Genomic DNA, 24,505 nt, shown 5'->3' with positions numbered 1-24,505 from the left:
ACAAAATTAATTAATTCAACACAGTTGACTTTGAAGGTCTCGAATTTCTCTCCATTAATATTTGACAAAAAGAAGTCAACTGGAACTAACAACGGTTGGATGGCTTTCCTCTGATCCACATAAGACATCTGACAGGATACCAGTTGCAAATCCCACTCCTCTCTTGCAAACCACACCCATCCCAGCCCACCATGGTCTCCAGCCCCTCCCGCACTGCTCCTTCTCATTTTTGCTTCTCCCCAAGGATAAATAAAATGAAGAACCTCATTTGTAAACAAGAACTTTTTTTCTGTTATTCTTATTCTTCATTTCACCAAGTAGTACACAGCCTCACAACAACTACTGTTGTGACAAAGAAGTTCATGTTAATTGGGAAAGATCCACATTAAAACATATTGACCAGAACGTCCTGCTCAATGGTGAAGCAGGCATCCTCCATGCCGACATTAAAGCAAGTCTTGCTACAAGATAAAATCTAGCAAAAAAAAAATTCACTTCTCTCAATGGTACTTCAACAGACTGTAGTAAGCTGTGCGGAGCTGGAGAAATGTCACCGATTACTTTAGAGCCTATTAAAAAGTTTTCTAAGACCCTCCCCCTTTACGTTAATGTAGATGGAAGCAAGTTGAAATTGTCACCCCTTTGAGATTGCTGGTTTGTGGAGGTAGCACACAGTGCAGCCTGTGGCACAGCGCTGAGCTGAAGAGTGCAAATTTAGGAATTTTCCACTGACCTGTGAGCGCCCAAAATCTCAGAAGGGCTCGGACTGCAAATACTGAAACAGTTCACTGGCAAACCACTTCCCACCCCAAAATATCTAACCTCTCATTGAACAGAGTTCAAATCTGATCTAATTCTTCCACACTGACAGTTTAAGAGATGGTTACTCACGTGGTTTGCAAGTAGGTGGCGATGGCAGAAAGATGTTGTCCTCACCGCATTTAATGATACTCTCACCAACCATTTCAAAACCTTCACGGCAGCGGAAGACTACCTCGTCCTGATATTTGTACTTGCGCTGTCCAAATCCGCTTTCAATGTAGCCATTCTCAGGTGTGGCAGGGCGGGGACATTCAACAGCTGGGGAAAGAACAATGCTCATTTATACCTTATACTGTATTATGGTGTCCATTTTTCAAAGGTTAACAAAAACTTAAAACTGAGCTGATTCTAAAAGCATGAAGAGCTCTTCAGAACTATGGAGTGCAATATACCAATTTTAAAAATTCCAATTTCAATAAAACAGAGGTAAGGCTGAATTTTACATTTATTGGCTAAGCATGCATTGTCAGGTTTTTTTGGACAGGATTCTTGCCATGAGACTTCCAGCAATATCTATACTAAATGCACCTTAAACACCTAATCCACTCTGATAACATTGCTCATTTCCAATTCTAGTCCCAATTTGTTGTGAAAAGACTTGCGCAAAATTAGTATCGTCTGCCCATCAATTTGTTCCACCATCTGATCACGGTTGACGTATTTCGCAACCCGTTCTCCTGTTTTCTCCCCATAACCCTTTACCTCCTTGCTAATCAAGGACCTATCCATCGGTCTTAAATCCTTCCTTGGGAGCCCAAAACTGCTCACAGTATTCCAAATGTGGTCTGATAGATTTATGCCCCATTCCCAGAACAACTCTCAATTCGTTGGGCATCTACATAAAGACCAGCATCCCTTCTGCCTGTGCTGCTTGGAAAGGCTTATGTGCAACCAGACAAGTATTGGTATTCCAGGTTTGTCCCTCATGTGCAGTGTAATTGCACAACAGCCACACAGCACATAGCTAACGGCAGCCGGCAGTCTTGTACACGACACCATTCACTCACTTTTGTTACCGTTTACCCACCATGCCTACATCCAATCTAAACAGCACTCTGTCCCCAATGCCCGCTGCAAAACTGCATCTGGTCATTGTCCAGTAGTGTAACATAACAAAGAGAAAAGCAATTGGACAACTGCAATCAGGAGCATTTACTTACAACCTCCAAAAAGAGAACACCAATTAAACCAAAGCTGGCTGTAGATCGCCTCCAAAATGCAAACCAAATACTGCCATCATGACCAATTTACAAGTCTAAAGCCTGCAATGTTTATCTGGACCCAACTCTCATCTATTATGGAGCAAGATTTCAATCAGGTCTCGTTAGGCCAGTATCCTCGCCTTCGTGCGAAGACTACTGCCATTTCTTCAGAAACCAGCTATGAACACAGTGCCCGCTTCAATTCTGCCAACCCTTTCCGAAAATTTATCATGGGCAAACAACAAATGTAGCAGAGCAAAATATTTACTTGGCACAGGTAGCCCTTTCCTTGTTTTCTGATCAGATAACCATGCACTGTTATTTTAATAAAAAATAAAAGAGCTGTGGACACTCTAAGTCAGGAACAAAAACAAAGTTGATGAGAAAGCTCAGCAAGTCTAGCAGCATCCGTGAAAGAAAAAAAACAAACAAACAGAGTTAACATTTTGGGTTCAGTGATCCTTCCTCACACCTGCCAGTTGAGGGGGAAGGAAACAATTATTTTAACATAGTTCACAACAAACTATAAGATACTAAAACATGAAGAAGCAATTTCACAACTCCAGTTGAAATATTCAATTAAAACAGATCTTGTACTTAAGCACCTTTACACTCAGGTGGCTTGTTGTCCCACGTGCCATCTCCCTGGCAGGTAAGGCTTCTTGTGCCAATTAACGAGTAGTCATCGTTACACGAATATTCTGCCATCATCCCGTATGTCCATATTTCGCTACTGAATGGTCTTGTAGCTTTGCCATTACTGATAGGTGGAGGATCATCACATGTGACAACTGGAGAAAAAAAATCAAAATTAAATACTCCAAAGACACTGACACCTTGATGGATCAGTCAAGTTCATTATTCGTTCACAGATGTGTTACTTTACCAAACAAGTACTTGGGTATTTGTGTCATTTCCCTCACACAATGTGTAGTAGAAGCAACAAAATCAATCCAGCTGATACCAAACAAACAATACAGGACATGTGGTATACTACAACATATATTGCCTGCACCCCATCCAAAACCTTGTGGTTTTGCAGACAAATGAAATTTGGAGTGTGAACTGGGAAATTCCTCTTCAACTGATCTCTGCAAACTAGTCCAGATCATCATCACTGGTACCAAAGCCAGAATCACCTGAAATAAGAGAGAGATGGCCACCAAGCCAGAAACACATCAAGTCTGTTGGAAGGAATTCAGAAGTCAGCTCTATTATATGACTGTGAAGCCAGCTCCAGGGGCCCATTATAGTGCCTGGGAAAAAAAACACCTTCCTCACTTTGTATGTGCGACGCTACTCACAGAAAAATCCAGTTATGTATGGGAAAATACCTACAGCACTGTGGGGGGAGGTAGTAGGATGAAAGGAACGAATTTCATCACCCCCAATTGTGTGTCAGGATGGGTGCAACATGAGAAAATTCACAGTTGCAGTCCTAAGGCTGTTGTAAATCAATGTTCTCTTGAACCATGACAGACCTTGTGGCAATATTAGTCTTCACTACCATTTGCAAACAAAATCTCGGATTTTCACCCAATGATACGAACAAGTCAATAAAGTACACAATACTTAACAGGGAAACATTTGATAATGCTCATCGACCTGAAGTGTCAGCATTATTTCTTCCCACACAATGTTCTAATTAATGTAAAAATACCTGCCAAAATGTGCCTTATCTGAAAGCGGTCAACATTTTTTTTGATTTTCTTGAGAGAAATTGCTGCTGTAATATTTTGACTTTGCCAATATTTTAATCTCTAACACTGAGGAAGCTATCTGATTCTATTGCTAATGACTGGGAACTCAATACTATTGTGCTACAAATCAACATATCATTATTAAAAAGGTAACTGAAAATGTTAAGTCTGGGCAGTCACATTTCATTTTATGTTGAATAAAACAAGATGAGCGAGGACAACATTCTAACTAACCTGACTTCTACCACCAACTCCAATTCTGAAATATATATACAGCCAGCCATGAAATAGATATTGAAGATTCACTATTATTAATGAGTGAATGGATATCATGAAAACACATGTTGATAAAGACTATAATTTGTCTGCCAAAACTGTAAACAAAAATGTTCTAGTCAAAAGAAGATACAGACATCACAGAAAAGCAATTTTTTTTTCATACAGTCTGCCTCAAAAAAATAAACTGCCTCACACATCTCCTTTTAAATGTCCCCTTTCTCAAGTTAAAACTATGCCCCCTGACATTTGGCATTTCCACCCTGGGCAAAAGACTGTCAATCCACTCTATCCACGCCTCAATTTTAGACACTAACAGGTGGCTCGTCAGCCTCCAACGCGCTTGTAAAAACAATCGAAGTTTTTCCAAACTCTTCTTCGAGCTCATACACTCCAATCCAGGGAGTGTAAAAATCTTCTGCACCATTGCCAAACCCTGCACATCCTTTCTATCTGGTTACCAGAACTGTACGCCATTCTCCAAATATAGTCTAACTGAAGTTTTGTACAGCTGCAACATAACTTACAAGCTCTTATACTCAAATGCATGAACTGATGAAGGCAAGCATGCCATACGCCTTCTTTAGCACCTGTCCCACTTGCTTGCCACTTTGAGGGAGCTACGATTTGCACCCCAAGATCTCTTTGTATTTCAATATTCCTAAGGATGCCACCACTTACTGTATACATTCGTCTAGCATTTGGCTTCCTAAAATGCATCACCTCATACTTGTCTGCGTTCAACTCCACCTGTCACTTCTCCACTCAACCGGCCAACTTGTCCATATCCTACTGTATCATTTGATAAAATTCCTCAATATCCACAATACGAATTTTCACGTCATCTGCATACTTACTAATCAGACCGCTGACATTTTTCACCAAATCATTGGTATAAATTATAAACAGAGGTCCAAGCACTGATCCTTGCAAAAACACCACTGGCCACAGGCCTCCAGTCTGGCAATCACCCCTCCACAACTACCCATGGTCTTACATGACCAAGCCAATTTTGTATCCAACTTACTAACCCAGCAGCAATCTCATGTGACTTACTGCTGTGGACCAGCCTACCATGAGGCACCTTGTCAAATGCTTTAGTACAGTCTATGCAGACAACATTCACTGCCGTAGCCTCAATCAACTTTATCACTTCTTCAAAATACTCAATGAAATTGAAAACGACACCTCCCTGCACAAAGCCATGCTGACTATCCCTACGAAACATGTTCTTTTCCAAATGCAAGTAAATCCTGTGCTTAAGAATGTTTTCCAATAATTTCCCAATCAATCACCGATGCAAGGCTCTCCAGTCTATAATTTCCTGGATTATCCCTGTTACCCTTCTGAAACAAAAGAACAATATTGGTTATTCTCTAAAGAGGATTGAAAGATCTTTGTCAAAACTCCAGCAATCTCCTCCCTTTCCTCCCACAATGTCCTGGATTAGATCCCATCAGGTTCTGGGTGGATTTAAGGATAGACTGATCAATGGTTTGTTTTTCAAGACACCATTACCTCTTCCTTTGCAATATTGATATGAATAACATGAATAACATGCCGCTCACTAAACCAGCCATCACCCATGTCCTTCTCCTTCACATCTTCTGATGCAAAGTACTTGTCAAAGACCTCATTCATTTCCTCTAGCTCCAATGTAAGTTCCGTGCTTTATGCTTGAACAGACCTACTGCCAAGTACATTTCATGACAACCTTTAGCCCTCCCAATTTCTTGTTTATGTTCTTTCTCACTTCTTGTATATTGTTCAAGGGCCTTGTCATATTTCAGTTTCCCAGGCCTCTTCTCTCATGGTTACAGCATCATAGTTCCATGTATTAATGCAGGCTCTTGGCTCATCTGCTTTACTTGTTGTGCTCCTTTCATTGAAATAAGTGCATCTCATTCTGCCAGTCTCAGTATTCATTCACCTGGCCCAGGCTATGTTTACTATTAAGATTACTTAACACTACCTTTGTCTCAATCACTGCAATATTCTGACCTACTATTCTGGTTTCCAACACCCTTCACACAAATTTAAACCCTCACAAATGGTACTAGCAAACCTCTCTGCAAGCATTTAGGTGCCCCTCAAGTTTACGTGAAGCCCATCTTTCCTGAACAAGTTCCTGAAGACGTGGAGGACATTCCAATGATCCAGATATTTCAACGCAAAAGTTGGCTGACTCTGGGTCAGAGGTCCTTGGAGAGGAAGCATGCAGCGTCCAATGACGGGGTACAGTGGTTTATCTTGTCTTCCAAACACCAATTTGATTTATCTTCCTTCCCCTACCTCACCCTCATCTCTGATGGTTGGCCGTGACCTCCAAAGTGGTCTGCATCTGAATTATTCAATCTACTTTATTAGGAGATTTTGACATCAAAACAAGACAAACTTAAAACACAGAATTGTCACTTACTTTCACATGTTGGGACCTGGCCAGACCACCCGCTAGCCTCACACACGCGGTAGTTTCTACCAACAATCTGGTAACTGAAAGAGTGAAAACGGAAATCACACATCACGCACTATACAAATGTGAGTGATAAAGCAAAGCATTCAGGGATGAGGATTAAGAATATCAAGTACTAATTACTAAAATAAATTACAGCACTTTGCCCTTATGCTCATTTATTGTATTATGTCACAAGATGAACAATTAAAACATCAGAAGAGTTCATTATTGCTATACAAGGACAGAAGCAGAGAAGCAGCAATTCTAGTTGTTGTCACTTTTCATAGATCCATGTACCAGGAGCCTAGTCCTATTCCGATTTCCTATGGTCTTATGCTTGGTGTGGAATTGGGCAGTTTTCCTCTGGCAGAAGAAAATGGGAAAACAGCTGAGACTTCAGGATGATTAGAGAGCACTGAACAGAACAGACAAGATATTGCCATCTCCAGCTGCAGAACCCATTCCCATCCTTAAGAACTGGTAAAGCTACTCCCACCAGTCACATGTTGTTTCAGTTCATTTATTTTGTTTATCAGTATAAACAGTTCCTTATCAATAAAACTACTTAAGATTGTAACCTCTCTCTTTTTGCAGTAATGCTTGACTGGCAAATCTAAACATTCCATTTTATTAGTGTTTAATTTCAGATTTATTTAATGAATTAAAGTTGAAGTTACCCAGTTGCCAGAGAGGAACTGAAACTCATCTCCAGAGCATCAATCCAGATTGGGGGCAGTAGGACAGCACTATTACCTCAACGCTACAACTCCCATAGATATTGATATAATCTGTGCATGGTGCTGGCTTGGTATAAAAGCAGCAGTTTGAAAAACTGATCATGGAACTCGTGATCAACTCCAAATTAAATGCTTTCTCTTCACTGAATACAGCCCGAATCCCTTAATATGACAAATCCATAAGTTCACAGCTGGAAGAAGCCGGAATTCAGCACCTAGTAGGCAACCAATGTTTTTGAGATAAGAAATCCACAAAGCTGCTCAGGGTTAGCCACTGAATTTGAAGCCCAATTCAGATGAGGAACAGCAGTCATGAGAGGGGGGACGGAAAAAGAAAAGACAACATCACCTGGAATTATCGTGGGTTTTGGACCAAATTAGCAACATCCATTGATCTTGGTCAGACAACAGGAATTATACCCTTGGAGTAGTATAAACTGACATTCATCCATGAATTCCTTGGTCCAATACTCCCCACAATAAGAAAAGTTTTAAAAATTAGCTTCAAAGAATTAGTTGCCACCTCCTCAGACTGCTGACAAATTGCATGTAGTATCAGCAACAAAATGCTTTAACAAAATTTAAGAACTTAAAAGGAAAACAAGTTGTCAACAAGAAGAAAATAAATAAACTTCTTGGAAGCATCTGTATACCGAATACTTACCCATTGTCACAATAAAACACAACTTTATTCCCAAAAGTGGTAGCATCTGCCTCGTAATACCCATTCAGAATCTCTCCTGGATTACCACAGTTTCTTGCTACAGAGAAGGGGGAGAAAAAAAAAGACATATAAATGTAGAGATTACACAAATTTCCAATAGAGCTTTCCTTTGCAAGTTTCAAAAAAGATGATGCGCACTTTTCCAGACTAGGGTGCAGCCCTAATTATCAAGTTTATATTTGCTTTGTCATAACGGTGAAAGAAAACAAGGTTGAAAACTCCCAAATATAGGGCTGTGCTTCAGCCATTTTTACAAAAACATTACTGCTACGTGGGTATTTTAGCAACTATTACAAGTGGCGCGATGCATCGCTACGTTAACCCTAGGAGCGCAATTCCTTTAGACAGACGACTTGTTACTCAAAACTGAGGAATAACCAGCAGTTAAGCATTCATCCCAACAGATTTGGATGACATTTGAAAATGATTCAGAATGAAAAGTCTGCATTCTTGGAATACCATTCCTGTCAAAGACTTCTTCCTGGATAGCACAGGAATGGGCAGGGAAATAACATGGGGAGTGAAAAAAAAAGAGAAGAAATTATTCTGATTACGTACGTTCACATCTGGCCCGTAATGGAGACCAGGTTGAATCTGCCTGACAAGTAATGGATCTTGAAGATCCTTCTACAAACGTATAACCTGGGAGACATTTATAAGTGACGGAGGTTCCGACAGAAAATGAGGTGCGAAGGAGGTCTTGGTCAGATAGAGCACCATTATCCAGCTGTGGAGGCTTGACACAGTCACCTGAAGAAAAACAAAGACTCTTTAAATCATGAGACATCAATTAACAGTTCAAATCTGGAATCATTTCTCAAAGCAGATTTTTGTGGCCCTTACCCTCACTTTAATCTAGCTCTAATTTTATCAGTTATGGTGCTTTCAAGTTTTGGATTTCCGAATCCATTTCAAATCAGTTTCTGCTTCAGCGTGGCCCTTCCTTATTCACAGTATTTTAGCCACTAAAATTCTGTTCCTCTCCATCAGATATGCAATGCATTATGATCCAAATGATGACCAAATAACAGAACCATGTAACAACAAGGGAAGAATCCAATGAACAAGCTTTTCAAAACAAAAATTCTTCACTTCAGCAATGAAACCAAAATTAAAAATATTTAACCTGTTCTTCCTCTCACCCATCCCTTCCTCCCACCTCAAGCCACACCTCCATTTCCAATCGACTAACCTCATTCCGCCTCCTAGACCTGTCTGTCTTCCCTAGACTGACCTATCCCATCCCTACCTCCCCACCGATACTCCCCTGTCCACCTATCTTCTTTTCTCTCCACCTTCGGTCCGCCTCCCCCTCTCTCCCTATTTATTCCAGAACCCTCTCCCCATCCCCCTCGGGTCGAGGCAAAAAATGTCAGCTTTTGTGCTCCTGAGATGCTGCTTGGCCTGCTGTGTCATCCAGCTTCACACTTGGCTATCTTGAAAATACACAACCAGCCCAGCTCTCCCCCTCCACCCACTGCATCCCAAAACCAGTCCAACCTGTCCCTGAGATAATGGGAACTGCAGATGCTGGAGAATTCCAAGATAATCAAATGTGAGGCTGGATGAACACAGCAGGCCAAGCAGCATCTCAGCAGCACAAAAGTTGACGTTTCAGGCCTAGACCCTGAAGGGTCTAGGCCCGAAACGTCAGCTTTTGTGCTCCTGAGATGCTGCTTGGCCTGCTGTGTTCATCCAGCCTCACATTTGACCAAGCTGTCCCTGCCTCCCGAACCTGTTCTTCGTCCCACCCATCCCTTCCTCCCACCCCAAGCTCCTACCTACTAACCTCATCCCACCTCCTTGACCTGTCCGTCTTCCCTGGACTGACCTATCCCCTCCCTACCTCCCACCTATACTCTCTCCACCTAACTTCTTTTCTCTCCATCTTCGGTCCGCCTCCCCCTCTCTCCCTATTTATTCCAGAACCCTCACCCCATCCCCCTCTCTGATGAAGGGTCTAGGCCCAAAACGTCAGCTTTTGTGCTCACAAACATCCTGTGGTTAGTGGAATGTCCCTATTGAATGGGATGATTCTTTTTGGGCACTCGATTCAACATGGGCCAATTGAACAGGATGCTGGGAATTGGATCAGGCCAGATGGAAACTCAATGCCCTGAAGGCGGCTAATACCCAAAATGTTGATGCCCCGTTCCTCAAGATGCTGCCTGGCTTGCTGCATTCTTCCAGCTTTCTGTTCACCTACGATGCAATCTGTTCACCTGCAATGCCTCATTAACACAGATTCAAATCGCCGATACCGCAAAGTTTCTGGTGGAACAATAGACCCAAGGTTCAATAAAACCATTCTGAGACAGCTGGGGTCCTAGGAACGGCTCAGTCAACAGAGAAATTACAAGATCCAACACTGTCCCTTCCAGGACAGAGACTCAATTAACATGGTGTAACTGAAATATGCTAATTACATTGACAACACAGTGTGCAGCTTTGTGGAGCACAGCAGGCCATGCAGCAGACAAGCAGAAACGTTGGCATCTCAGGCCAGGACCGTTCTTCAGAAATTCGGGGGGGGGGGGGCTAAGTTAGGTGAAGGAGCACGAGCGAAAAAAGAGAGAGCGGTTGGGGCTAGAAAACCTAGATGCAACGGCAACAGGTGAGTGCAGGTAGAGAGTGGTGGGGATGGGTTGACGAGGTGGAAGGAACGGAGGTGGGGATAAGAGAGAGGGTTGGACGTGGGATGAGGCTGGGGGTGTAACATCACAATAGGGCCGGTTCCAAGTTTCCAATGAGGAGGCAGGCATGAATTGGGCCCGTGCGAGTACCTGTGGCCACCCCCTTAGTCTGTAGTGGGTGGGAGAAATTACAGGAGAAGTTATTCAGGGGGAGGACAAGTTCTGTATCGCAGATGAGGGCGTCGGTGGAGGGGGAACTGGCTGGGCCTGCAGGACAGGAAGAAGCAGAGGGCTTAAAATGGAATTCCATGTTTATGTCATTGGGCTGTAGGCTCCTGAGGCAGAAAGAGCGGTTATTCCGCCAGTTTGCATGTGATGTCAGTGTGGCATGGGAGGCGGCCTAGGATAGACATGTTACCTGGGACGTAGGACGGAGTTAAAATGGTTGATGACTGAAAGGAGTTGTCGTTTGTCACGTACAGAACACAGATCCTCTACGAAACAGTCTGAGACTACACTTGGTCTCGCCGATCTAGGAGGCCACATCGGGAGCAGTAGATGAAGTAGACCAATCTGGCAGACGTATAAGTGAACTCCTGTCGACATGAATGGTTTGCTTTGGGTCTTGGATGGAGATGAGGTGGGTTAGGAGCAGGGGCAAGTGTAGCACTTCCTGCTGTTGCAGGAAAGCTGCCGGGGTGGTGGGGTTAGTAGGGAGTGGTGCAGATGAGAGTGTCATGGAGTCACCGGTCCTACAAGAGGTAGATAGGGGTGGGAAAGGAAATCTCTCTTTGGTCATGGGGTTTGATTGGAGGTGGCGCAAGTGGTAGAGAGTGATATGCTGGATGCCGAGGTTGCTGGGGTGATATATGAAAGGACAAGGTGGATTCTGACTATTTTTTTTGGGAGTTTGAGGGCAGAAGTGTGAGAAATGTAAGAGATGTGGTTTGGAGTACTTTTGAACAGCTGGGTTTTGGTGGTGGTGGTGGTGGTGGTGTCATGGGAAGAGGAGTTGTGGTCCTTGAAATAGGAGGGCATCTGGGATATCCATGAATTGAATGCTCAATTTTGGGAGCAGACATGGCAGAGACAGAGCAATCGGGAATAAGGAATCATAATCATGTAGGAGAGTGGGTGAGACGTGGTGTCGTTTGGGTAGCTGTGAGGGTCAGTTGGCTTGAAATAGGCGTCACTTTTGAAGCAAATCAGCAGAGATGGAGACAGAGATCCAAGAAGGAAAAGGAACTATCGGAGGTGGTCCAGGTGAATTTGAAGTTGAGGTAAATGGAGTCACTAAACTTGATTCACAGTTCGAGATCCTCACAGGAGCATGAGCAGGGCCAACACAGTCAGTCAATGTAGTGGAGGAAAAAGTAGGGAATAGAGGCAGTGTAACATCAGAATAGGGCCGGTTCCAAGTATCCAATGAGGAGGCAGGCATGAATTGGACCCGAGCGAGTACCTGTGGCCACCCCCTTAGTCTGTAGTGGGTGGGAGAAATTACAGGAGAAGTTATTCAGGGGGAGGACAAGTTCTGTATCACAGATGAGGGCGTCGGCGGAGGGGGAACTGGTTGGGCATGCAGGACAGGAAGAAGCAGAGGGCTTTCAGGTCATCTGCGTGGAGGATACAAGTGTACAGGGATTGGATATCCACAATGAAGAGGAGTTTCTGGAGGTCAGGGAATTGGAAGTCTTGGAGGTGGTGTAGGATGTGGGTGGTGTTCCAGATGTGGTTGAGGAGTTCCTGGACCAGGTGGAAAAAGACAAAGACAGTCAAGGTAAGTAGAGGGGAGTTCAGTGGGGCATGAGCAGGCAGTGAGTCGGCTCGGGGACACCAACTATTTTAACTCCCCCTCCTTTCATGACATGCTGGGCCTCCTCCAGTGCCACAATGACACCACACAAAACTGGAGGAGCTACACCTCATATTTCTGCTAAACAGAACTTGTCCTCCCCCTGAATAACTCCTCCTGTAATGCCTCCCACCCACTACACACTAAGGGGGTGGCCATGGGTACTCACAAGGGCCCAAGCCATGCCTGCCTCTTCACTGGATACTTGGAACAGCCCCTATTCTGATGTTACACTGGCCCTATTCCATACCTTTCCCTCCACTACACTGACTGAATTTCACCGTGGGAGCCTACAACCCAAAGACCTAAACATGGAATTCACCAGTTTTAAAATCTCCGCACCCCAACTGCATCGTATATCCAACTCTCCCTCTCATTCATCTCCTTGACTTGACACTACTTGTCCATCTTCTCTCCCAGCTATCTGCCCCACTCATTCCACTGGCCAATTTCCACCATAAACCATCTCATCTACCTTCCCCAGTTCTTCCCTATTTATTTCCGAGCTCCCTTCCCCATCGCATTTCTCAGGAAGCATTCTGACCCAAAACATCAACTTTGCTGCTCCTCCGATGCTGCCTAGCCTGCTGTGTTAGACTTGCTCCAGAGTGCTGACTGACTCTAGCTTCTGCATTTCTTTGCTTTCCTAGCATTAATTGCATTCTTACCTCAAACAGTTGTTACAAAGAGATACTAATCCACTGTACTTGGGAACGATCCAGGTAAGTGTTTGAAACAGGCCACTCAAATCAGAGGCCTCTCACATTCAGGAGACAACCATCAGCAAAAAAAAAAGCAGGAACCTTGGGACCAGGATGAACAGCCTCAAATTCAATTCACCCAGCCAAGTGGTAGTACAAACCTATTTACCTTCTTGCACTTGCAAAGCAGATTTTAGATCAGTGAGAGAGACTGCAGGCATTCAAAGACTGTAAAGGTTACTCAGGAAATCAGAGCAAATGCTGGTTTCATAGAGGTATATTTTGTGTTTCAACAATTAAAAACCACAGCATTATTACTGTAAAATGACTCTCACTAAGCAAGGAGATCAGAAACACACAAAAACAATGCATGCAGTTCTGATTTAATAAATAGTGTCTAAAAGCTGAAGCCATGGCAGTGACTTTACTTCAGCCTCGCTGCTACTACATCCAGCCATCACCTGACTTTTCCCAGTGCCCTTTAAATGCATTCTCCTCAGTCTGTCATACTGGTCTCCTGTTAAAATCTCATCTTTTAAGGATTCTAGGATTTCTCATTTCAAATCACCTCAGCTTCCCCTGCAATCCAAGCTCTCATTTCTTAAAAGTCTGGTATCGCAGTCTTAGCCACCTTTCCCAGGAATCTGAATTGCAACTTATCAACTGGGGCAACATGGCCCCTACATAAACCAGTCCAGAGTACGGAAAATATCAGATTTCCTCCACACCGCTCCTTTATTATTCAGGCGGCATCCTCTTTGCTTGAAACTCACCTCGAGCCAAATATATTGTAGTGTTGAAAAGAGAATGGACAAGTGCAATGTCTTAATTGACACGACCACCCCACCTCATTTTTCACTTTCCCTAGCTTTTCTCATCACATGATAATATTAGGGAATTGATCCTCACAATTTTACAGCAGCATTTCCAACATTGTCAGTATACCACATTCCAAGATGGCTATATTTCATTAAGCTCACTAACAGTGTCTACTATACCCTGGACATTCACATGCATACATCATAAAAAAAGTTTTCATACCCTGGGGTCTTCCTTAATCTGCAGATTTCATACTGCTTCTGTTCACAGAGCAATCCAACACCTACTGCTTGGTCCACCTTTATATATTTTTCACCTTCCAGATTTAGTTGAGGCCAATCTTGTTCAAACTCAACCATTCCTTCCCAGCATATACCTATTCCAAGACTGGTCCCAAGAAAGGCTTCCTCTGCTCCAAGTAAAGGCCTGATGTCAAACAGACTAAAATTTTGCTCATTGGAAATCAATGGAATGTTTGTACTCAAAAAGAAACTTTGCCTATAGCTTCTGAAAAGAAATGCAGAGCATACTTTCTTTGTGTGCATTTAGAGGAAATGGGCCAGAACTTCCTATCCATGAGAAGGTGGTGGTGAGCTGCTGCTGTAGCCACAAACACAACACGGTCCCTTTCTTTATTAGTCTATGGAAAGAGAGCTAATGGCAAGGTCAGCATTACTTTTCCAGACCACATTGCCATTATCTTGAAGACTACTATGACCTGCTTTTTAAAAGCTTGAACTGCATCTGGTGTAGGTATGCCTGCAGTGCACTTCGAGAGGAGATTCCAGGAGTTGGAGGAAAGTGGCAGCAACTTAATTTGAACTGAGGTCAGTACATATTTGGAGGGGAGCTTGCAGCTGGTCATGTTCCCATACAACTCCACTCCTTGTCCTACCACTTGGTAAAAGTCACAGGTATGGACTGAATGGAAAAGAATTGATGTGGTGAATCTTGTAGATGTTGCACATCGCTGCCATGTACCTCTAATTCAAACAGTGAAACTGTAAAGAAGGTCATGAGAGTGACAATCAAGCAAGTATTTTGGCCCAAGACGCGGTTCCACTCAGTGCTGGTTGGAGCTGAAGTTATCCAGGCAAGGACTGCATCGCATCACATTGCCTAACCTGCACAGTGGACAAACTTTGCAGTCAGAAGACAACGACGACGACCGAGTCATTGCAGAATTCTGATCGCTCTTGCAGCCAAATATAGGTTGGCTGAACATTTGGAGTGGGACTCCATGATGGCACTCTGATGGAATGTCAATGGCAGATGGTTAGATCCTTCTTCATTTTAAAAGAATGAGAATTGAAATAAAAGGAACCATCACTCTGTCCTATAATTTGTTCTACGGAGTCCACCTGTATAAGAAAACTGCAGCAAGTAAATCACAGGAACTCCTATAGCTAATTTCTCACTTTGCTTTGAAGTTCTTCACCTCAAAGAACAATTGAAAGCGATTGACATACCTGTAGAGGCAGAAGAATCTTAGAACGGCATAAGTATTTTTATGTGGAATCTTTGCATCTATTATTGAAGTTATCATGTTTCTACTCCACTTTCAGCAATAGTTAGGGAATAAACTTAAACATTGGTCTTGTTTACACTGAAGGTTTTCTTCCTCCTGTTATTTCTAAATTGAAACAATAAAGGGAAGAAGCGTAGATCAAACACGCAACAAGCTCACCAACCACACTGCAGATCTGCATGGGGTGGTTATCACATCCAGGTTTGAACTAAGACTATAATGGGCCCTTGGAGCCAATGACCCTGACAGGATCCTAAATTGCACCACTGTGCAGGTTACTGCTACAAGAGCTTGGGTGGCCAATATTACTTCTCGACCAATGACCTAGATCCTCAGCTACTTATAACTAAATAAAGAACTCCGAAGTTGTAGAGCTGCTTCTTGCACCATATTCACAGAGTGAAAGATGGCATAACCCAATAGGGGTCCTGTGGGAAAATCCTCCCAGCGGTTACACAAAGTTAAATTCTGCAATTTCGGGAATCTGAAACAATGAGATTCTGAAGAGTCACATCCGACTCTAAACATCAACTTTCTCTCTCCAAAGCTGCAGACATTCCTGCTCAGTTTCTCCAGCAACTTGTTTTTAAGTCTAGAGTCAGACATAGCACAGAAGAGACCCTTCAGCCCATTGAGTCTACACTGATCTTTCTACACTAATGCCACTTTCCAGCACTTGTCCCACAGTCCTGAATGTTATGATATTTCAAGTGCTCATCCATTGCTTTTTACCCCCAAATTAAGGAAGTCAAGAGGTTTCTATCTCCACCGCAATGCCACTGCATTCCCACTGCCACCAGGGTCAAACTATTCTTCTTTAAATCCCTACTGGACCCTCCGCCCTTCACCTTAAAACTACACCCTTGATATTGACTCTTCAACCAAGGGTCAAAGCTACTTCCTATCCATTCCCCTCAATCTTGTACATCTCAATAAGATCCTCCCTCAACCTTCTCTACTGCAGAAATCACAGACTTTCCAGCCACACCTCAAGATGTTAGCTGGTTTTGAGCAGTTTAACGTCAGCGAATCTCCTCTGCACCCCATTCAGTACAGTCATATCCCTCCCAAGACATCTAGATTAGTACATGAATAAGAAATAAGGTGTTAGGAGGAAGGTATAGAGGAGACGTCAGAGGGAGGTTCTTCACCCAGAGAGTTGTGAGCACATGGAATAGTTTACCAGTGGTAGTCGTGGAAGCAGAGTCATTAGTGACATTTAAGCGACTGCTGGACATGCACATGGACAGCAGTGAATTGAGGGGAATGTAGGTTAGGTTATTTTATTTTTGGATTAGGATTATTCCACGGCACAACATCGTGGGCCAAAGGGCCTGTACTGTGCTATACTGTTCTATGTTCTAAGAAATGTTTGGAGGGATATGGGCCAAGCACTGGCAGGTAGCACTGGTATATTTTGGGATTATGGTCAGCATGGACTGGTTGGACTGAAGGGTTTGTTTCAGTGCTGTATACCTCAATAAGTCTATGGTGTGCCAACAAGAATTGCACACAGTACGCTAGCTGTGGCCTAAAGAAAGTCTCTTTCATACATTCTTAAGTCACTGCACCACACCTCACAATATCTTACTATTTCGTGAGAAGTATTCTCTTGTTTGTATGACTTTACCAAATACTGTATCTCTTTTCACCAGATTAAAAATTTCATTTTGTGTCAGGAGCAGTTTTTTGGCACTTTGCAGTTTTCCTCCTGTCAACTACATGACTTTTTTGTAAAAAATCAGCTGCAAACTTCTTAATCATGTTCTCCAAGTCCCTTTAAAACCTTTTTTCCTAAAAAAGAAAACAAAAAAACTGCTCATAGAGTTGTTCATATACACATCTGGAACAAATGGGACTTGAAAACAGGTCTTTTGGCACACAGGAAGACGACAGTAGTTTCCTAACTTGTACATAACCCCTTTCAAATATCTTAAGCCCATTACACATAGACAACCTCAAAACAAACTCACGACTCGCCCAAGCACACAGCAAATAGGTTCAACATTAGCATTGAAGATTAACCGTACTCACGGCGACATCACTCTGCATATATCTTTCAAAACAGCATGTCAAAACTTGAACAGCCTTACACACTGACAGCAATTCTGCAAAAGTAGATTAGTTTCCCTACAGTGTGGAAACAGGCCCCTCAGCCCAACAAGTCCACACCCCCCCCCACCAGACCCATCCCCCTATAACCTATACACCCCTGAACACTACAGGCAATTTAGCATGGCCAATCCACCTAGCCTGCACATCTTTGGACTGAGGGAGGAAACCAGAGCACCCGGAGGAAACCCATGCAGACATGGGGAGAATGTGCAAACTCCGCAGACAGTCGCCCGAGGCTGGAATCGAACCCGGGTCCCTGGTGCTGTGAGGCTGCAGTGCTGAATTTTCGCCTGTTTCTCTGATTTACTTGTCTATTATAATGCACATCCAATGAATTCCAACATAAGGTTCCAAGATAGCTTATCAGGAGCTGCACTTACACTGTACCAAATACCTTTCCCTCACTCACGAGTCTCATGCACTATATTACCGTTTTGTCCAAAAACGGATCTTTAAAGCTCCAGATCAAATCTGCTAGGCAGTTAAAAGTGCAATGCTTAGATAGCCTGAGCAAAATATAACCAAACCATCAACGTTTTCAGACATGACCTAACAGATTAATAGTTTCAGATCTATTTTCCATCACCTGCAATTTCCACTTATACAATCCATTTCAATAAGAATATTAACAAAACACGAACAGACACCAAAAACATAAGGAGACATGAAGTCATGTTGTGTAATACTTGGTCAGAAGAAGTAGATTTTTAAGTAGCATCTTGGCCGACAAAGTTAAAATTGCCTAATCCATCCCTGCCTCATCTGACCGCTGTCAAATCCTTCGTCATGCCTTTCTTACTTTATGCTCTGACACCATTACGTCTGTTCTCTTGCCCAGCCTCCCACATTCCATAAACCTGAGGTTCTTTAAACTAATCTAATTTGCACTAAGTCCATGCACCCAATAGCTTGACTTGTTCAAGAAACACGTTCATTTTAAAACTCCTATCCTTGTTTACAAATCCCCTAGGGACGCGCAACTGCTAACTGGCCACACCCTGGGCACTCTAAAATTTACACCAACTATTTGCCGTTTGCTCTCTGCGTCCTGCTCTCCAAAGAAATGTATTCATTTCCTACTGACTCACTTTCTTCCGTCACTTCACCACTTCCCAGATTTCCGATTTAACTTGCTCATTTTTTTTAAATCGCTGCGCTTTCTGTTGGTCTGGTCCTATTTCCACAACTCTTGGCACGACCGGACTGCGCTATTTTAAAATGCGTGTTAAAACTACCCCTTCGACGCCGTGTTCTTAAAAAAAAACAACTTTCACGTCGAAAGAGCGGCCTGAAGCAGTAACGAGGAGCCAGAGCTAACACAACTGCGGAGCTGGGGGCACACAGGGCAGGCAGCAGAGGAGCAGGAAAGCGTTCCCCCAGCTCCACGCTGTGTTATCTCCGACTCCAGCATCGGCGGGTTCTTACTATCTCACGAGGAGCCGGGGCGTTACTTACCCGTTACCCGGGCGACCCAGATTACCAGGACAGCAAGGATCAGTCTCGCCAACATTTCACAATCCTGTCCGCGTCTGCCTTTCTTAAAAAAAAATTCGGGGGAGATTGTGAAATCTGACGAGAACTCTGGAAACGTCGTTCCACGGTAACGGTGAGGCGCCAAACCTGTTTCTTTTTCTTCTCCAGCCAATTCCCAACCACCGAATGCCGCTTTAAATAAACCTACGCCAGTTTCCGGCTTCAACCTCCCGGAACCTACGACAGATCCTGAACAACTTCCGTAGAATAAACAATACGCCCTCCCTTCACTTGCACTTCAAAACGAACTGCAGTTTTCTTTTCCCAGTAAGCCACGCTCAGGCAGTCCTCCACAGCCGTAGTAGAAACACAGCTGGAAAATAATCTAAAAATCAAGCAGTGTCAGTGTGGCTTCATTAAAGGGAAATTGTGTCTGACTAAATCATTAGAGTTTTTTCCCCCCGAGTCAACCTAAGGGCTAGAGCGAAAGCAGAAAAAAAAATTGTATTTGAACTTCCAGAGTGTTCAACTAGGTGCCTCACAAAGGTTGTCGTGAGTGTATTGAAGATTCTTTATTGGATGGATAGAGAATTGGTTATTGAGCACTGAGTGAGGATAATGCGTTTCCCTTCCCCCACCCACGTTGATGATGTGAGACCAGTAGAGTTCTGCAGGGATCAATGCTAGGATTGTACATGTTTACAATATATATTAATGACTTGGAGGAAGAAACTGAATGCCAGATTTACAGACAACACAAGAATAGGTGGAAAAGGCAGGTTGAGGGGGGAATCACAAACCGTTCGCAGAGAGGTGATGGTCGGTTACGTATTTGGGCAAAAAGCTGACACTGGTAACATGAAGTTGTTCGTTGTAGCAAGGAAAACAAAAGAACATGCTATTTAAATGGAGAAAAACTGTAATGCAAAAAACATGCTTGTGCATGAAACTTAGAAAGCTAGCACAGATGCAGGAAGTAATTTGGAAGGCAAATAGAATATTGGCCCTTATTTCAAAGGGGTTAGAGTACGAGAGTAGAAAAGCCCTATTGTAATTGTAGAAGGTGCTGGTGGGACCACATCTGGAGAACTCGGGAGCCGTTCTGGTGCCCTCGTGGAAATATAATTCTTTTTGGAGATAGTTCAGAGAAGGTTCACAAGGATGATCCCTAGTAGGGAGCAAAAATTAAAAACAAGGTAAATGCTGAGAGGAGAATCCGCCCCCCCCCCCCCCCATGGAATTCTCAGCATAAAAGGAGTGATGATTTAAGACTGAAGTGAGGATTTGTTTTTCTAATGAGGGTTTTGAACTCCTTGTCACAAAGAATGTTGCAGAGATGCCAGTGTTGGATAAAGGTGGACACAGTCAAAAGTCAACAACAGGTTATAGTCCAACAGATTTATTTAAAATAACAAGTTTCTGGAATGCCACTCCTTTATCAGTTAAAGTAGAGGGATGCGCACAAGCATAGAATATATAGGTGGAGAGATAATGGCAAGATAATTCCCACAAGTTAAAGAATAATCAACGGGTAAGTCTAAATAGTGTGACTAATGTCACAAAGCAAGCTCTAATGAGATGAGTAAAAAAACAAATGTTACAAGGAGCAAATAGAAAAGTGATGAATAGCTACCATCTGCAAGCAAAAACGAGGGAAAAGCTGATCTAAAATCAAGACTTGCAAAGTAGCAAAGGGGACTGCAGGCAAAAAGACTAAATTTATAAAGTATATCGAAGGAAGGGTTCTTGGAGCCTGTAATGAGCTTCACTAAATATTGGAGGAGCACAAAGATGGAAGTCAGTATGACAGCAAGGTAGAAACCTCATATTAAAGAGAGTCACCAAATTTGACATTAACTGTTTTCTCTCTACACATGTGCTAGATCTGCTGAGCTGTACCATTGATTTCAGCTTTTCAGATTTCAGCATGGCAGTTCTTTGTTTTACTATTGAAAATTATTTGATGGGCAGAGGATCAGGTTGTGCCTGTATATTACATAAAGGTGCTTTGCAAAGTTGTGCCAGCATCTGTTTTTGGTTCCTCACTTGTACAGCAGATTGCATTTGAGCTGCAAAAAACTGTACACTAAACTGCAAGATTACAAAATTGCAATTAAATTTGCAGAATGTCTGAAGCCTTGGATGGTAAGAAGATAGGAGTTACAAGATCATGGAAAGGTGAAAGGCTGATGACGACTGAGAAGCAGACCAATGCATCACAAAATCATAGCTATTTAGAATTCTGAAGAGGAAGTTGTATGGGGGATAGATGTTTTTAAATGGTGGCATAGTTATGTACCTGACAGAGAATAATCTATTGAATATGATGGCTGCAAAGGATAGTAAGAACACAGTTGAAGAGCCCATGCATAATTTGGGGAATATTGGCTTAAACATTTGTACAGAATGGCACTAGTGACTGAACAGGACATTGCAAACGGCAGGAAATTGAAAATTTGAAAGTGATAGAGCATTTGAAAAGTAAGGATGAAGGTGAGAGACTGGACAAGATAATAAAATGGAATTGCCAACAGAAAAAAAATCATTTCATTGTGGAATTTTCAGGATAAAGCCATATATCTATCATGGCAGGGGCATCCACATTAACAACAAATAAAAACTTCCCAACCTGATTGTATCAGATCCTGTCTAGGATGAAGTTGGGGCATGTCACTAGCATTTTTACAGATTAGTCAAATCAGATCAAGGGTCAGCAAGTGGCAGTTAAAAGATCAGTCATTTTTAGTCAGAGAGGTAGTTATGAGCAATGGAAGAGGGGCACCATGCAGTTAAACTATGTTAGCTGGCTCAGATTGATGGGATTTGGGAAGCTTTTTGGTAACTCCATCCTGCTGGGCTACTAGAATGAGGAGAAAACACTGCAGCATATCAACTCAATGCAGTTAAAAGAAAGTTCCCTGCTAGGAAGTCAATAGTTGAGCAAGGAAAAAAAATCCTTAAGTAAGCAGCAGCTCAAAGATAGCTAGCTATTCAGGAAAAAAAAATGAAGTTGTGCCAGAAATTAAATGCTAACGAGTAGTCCTAGGAATCCTGGAGTTGACTTGGAAGAAAGGATTGAGCCACCAGGTCATAAGTAGTCATTTAGATACTGTTGGAATGAATGGAGGAAATTCCGAGGCTAGATCTTCAAAAGTAAGCTTTAGAAGGAGGCAGTTTTGATGAGATTTGATCAGCTGCAGCATTAAATGTCTGTGTGGGTAGTGAGAAATTCAGTTGATTTATAAAGCTGATGTAAAGTTGATTTTGGTGGTTAAAACAGGGGAATTGAGAGACTTTTTCCACTTAGTAAGTACCCAGGATTTCAAATTTTGCTTGCTTTAAAAAGCAAGCTGTTACTAGTCTCCAACCAGGTTGCAACAAATGTTGTGATCTTGTCCAGGATCATGACAATATGTCGAGATTAAAATTTAAGAGAAGCAAAGATTGAGCAGGAGGTATTTTTAAACAAATAAAAACATAACAAAATTGTGTGGCTATCCAGTGTACTCTGGACTTAAACATATTCTTTGTAACTGAAGAGAAGACTAGGTTAGAAACAGTGGCCCAAGGTTAAATGGGAAGAAGGCAGTAATACTATTGTAAGTGAACAATTAAAACCAAACTGCTGTTTGTGAATTATGTAGCTATCACATTAATGCATGCACTCAACAACTGTTGTGGGAATAGTTACTGTACAGAATAAGAAAATGAAATGAGTCATATGGACAGCCTTGCAAGTGCTTCTGAAACGACAGTTTAAATATATTAATTTCATGCAATAAACTCAACAGTTGCAGCAGCTACAGTTTCTACAAATTGACTTTGTTGGTACTTCTTCCAAAGAAGTGAAGAGTGTTACCATTAAAAAGGACACATTCTGGAATGTGCCATGAAGCAAATGTACAGTAACTGTACCCATTAAAGATGAACTTTTGCTAAGTAATCCAGCATTACAGGGAAATACCATGCAATCTCCAATCGGAGACACTGCTGCTAATTTCCTCATCCAATGCATGTACCAGTAAGAGTACCAATTCATTAAAAAAGTCTGAAAATTAGTGAAGACAAGGAGGTCTGAAAATCTCTGACAAGACATCATATATTAAAACAACTTTTTAGCATCTATGTTATACACAATTTGTTCTAGACCTGTTCAGACAGTTGGTATTTCTTTTACATTCTGTTGCAATCAAAACTGAACCAATGCAAAACGAAATCACTAAGGTGACAGACTTAGTTCAGAAAAACAATTTTTAATGAAATCATTGTACCTAATACAAGATGAAATTCATAACAGCAACAGAACATGACCTTCCTGGATTATATACATGTGGGAAGAAGAGATGCAAAAGACCGAGTTTGCACAGCACTGCCCGTTTTCCACTGTTACCTCAATTTAAGTCACCAACACCTTTAAGGGTGGAGAGGAGCAAAGGCTGGTCTTGCAAGTAATAATAGCCAAATCCCACGAATGAACATATCAATGAATGAAAATTAGCTTGCAGTTTAGAGCTCACATCTTATAGATAAACATAAAACATGCTAAGGGCAGCTTTATTTTTGAAAAGTAACTTGTGAAATGTCATTTTATGCATGCACGCAGATTACTGTCAGCCTAGTCCTCCATATTCCCTGGTAGAAGTGAAGTTCCTCTTCACCCAGGAGGCACTGTCTTCTTCAAAAGTAGTCAGTCCCACACACACTCATTCCCTCCCTCTCCCCTGTCTTACTGCCTCAAGCATACTTACTTCATCATTTATGTCCATCTACATCACTGCACTTGCCAAGTCTAGGCTCATTCATCCTCCCATTCTCCACCCTCCAGCAACCCCAGGTCCTGGATTCAAGCATATCCCTACTCCTCTCCCCAGAACCTACATGAACAAACACATCCAGTTATAGTTGCTGTTGGTGAAAACTATTGATGGGCACAGCCTGTATCTGGATACATAAATAGTGCAGTTAACAGTTAATTGTATAATTCAATGAAGTACAGATGAAAACGAACCTTGTGTTTTCCTCCATATTTGAAAAAAAAACACAATTTGAAAGAATACTAATAGTTGGATAACCTTTCTCTGATCCCACTAGGCAACTGTCAAATAAAGGTACTAGTAGAAAATCCCACTCCTCTCTTGTAAGTAGATCAATCTCAGCCCACCATGGTCTCCACCCCTTCCTGCACTGCTCCTTCTCACTTTTGCTTCTCAAGAATGAAGAATAAAAAACCTCATTTGTAAACAAAGACATTCGTTTTCCTGTTATTCCTTATTTCACCAAGTAGTACACAACTCCACAACAACTACTGTTGTGACAAAGAAGTTCATGTTAATTGGGAAAGATCCACATTAAAACATATTGACCAGAACGTCCTGCTCAATGGTGGTGAAGCAGGCATCCTCCATGCTGACGATAAAGTAAGTCTTGCTACAAGATAAAATCTGGCAAAAAAATTCACTTCTCTC

The 24,505-nt window shown here is 42.3% G+C and overlaps 1 protein-coding gene across 4 annotated transcripts in view; it reads right to left on the bottom strand.

Annotated features, from left to right (window-relative positions):
- The window catches only part of LOC125462676 (membrane cofactor protein-like), a 75,427-nt gene that overhangs the window by 31,268 nt on the left and 19,654 nt on the right, over positions 1–24,505 (bottom strand). For all 4 annotated transcript variants that reach the window (XM_059653389.1, XM_059653388.1, XM_059653391.1 and 1 more), the window contains exons 7-11: positions 8,475–8,666; positions 7,857–7,953; positions 6,420–6,493; positions 2,630–2,815; positions 892–1,080 (exon numbers count right to left, since the gene is read on the bottom strand). In XM_059653389.1, the coding sequence (XP_059509372.1) occupies positions 892–1,080; positions 2,630–2,815; positions 6,420–6,493; positions 7,857–7,953; positions 8,475–8,666 (738 nt within the window). The remainder of the gene's footprint in view (positions 1–891; positions 1,081–2,629; positions 2,816–6,419; positions 6,494–7,856; positions 7,954–8,474; positions 8,667–24,505) is intronic.

The sequence above is a fragment of the Stegostoma tigrinum genome, chromosome 21, assembly GCF_030684315.1.
Source record: "Stegostoma tigrinum isolate sSteTig4 chromosome 21, sSteTig4.hap1, whole genome shotgun sequence".
NCBI lineage: Eukaryota > Metazoa > Chordata > Chondrichthyes > Orectolobiformes > Stegostomatidae > Stegostoma > Stegostoma tigrinum.
The sequence above is the reverse complement of the archived record's forward strand: the minus strand, read 5'-3'. Positions and strand labels throughout refer to the sequence as shown.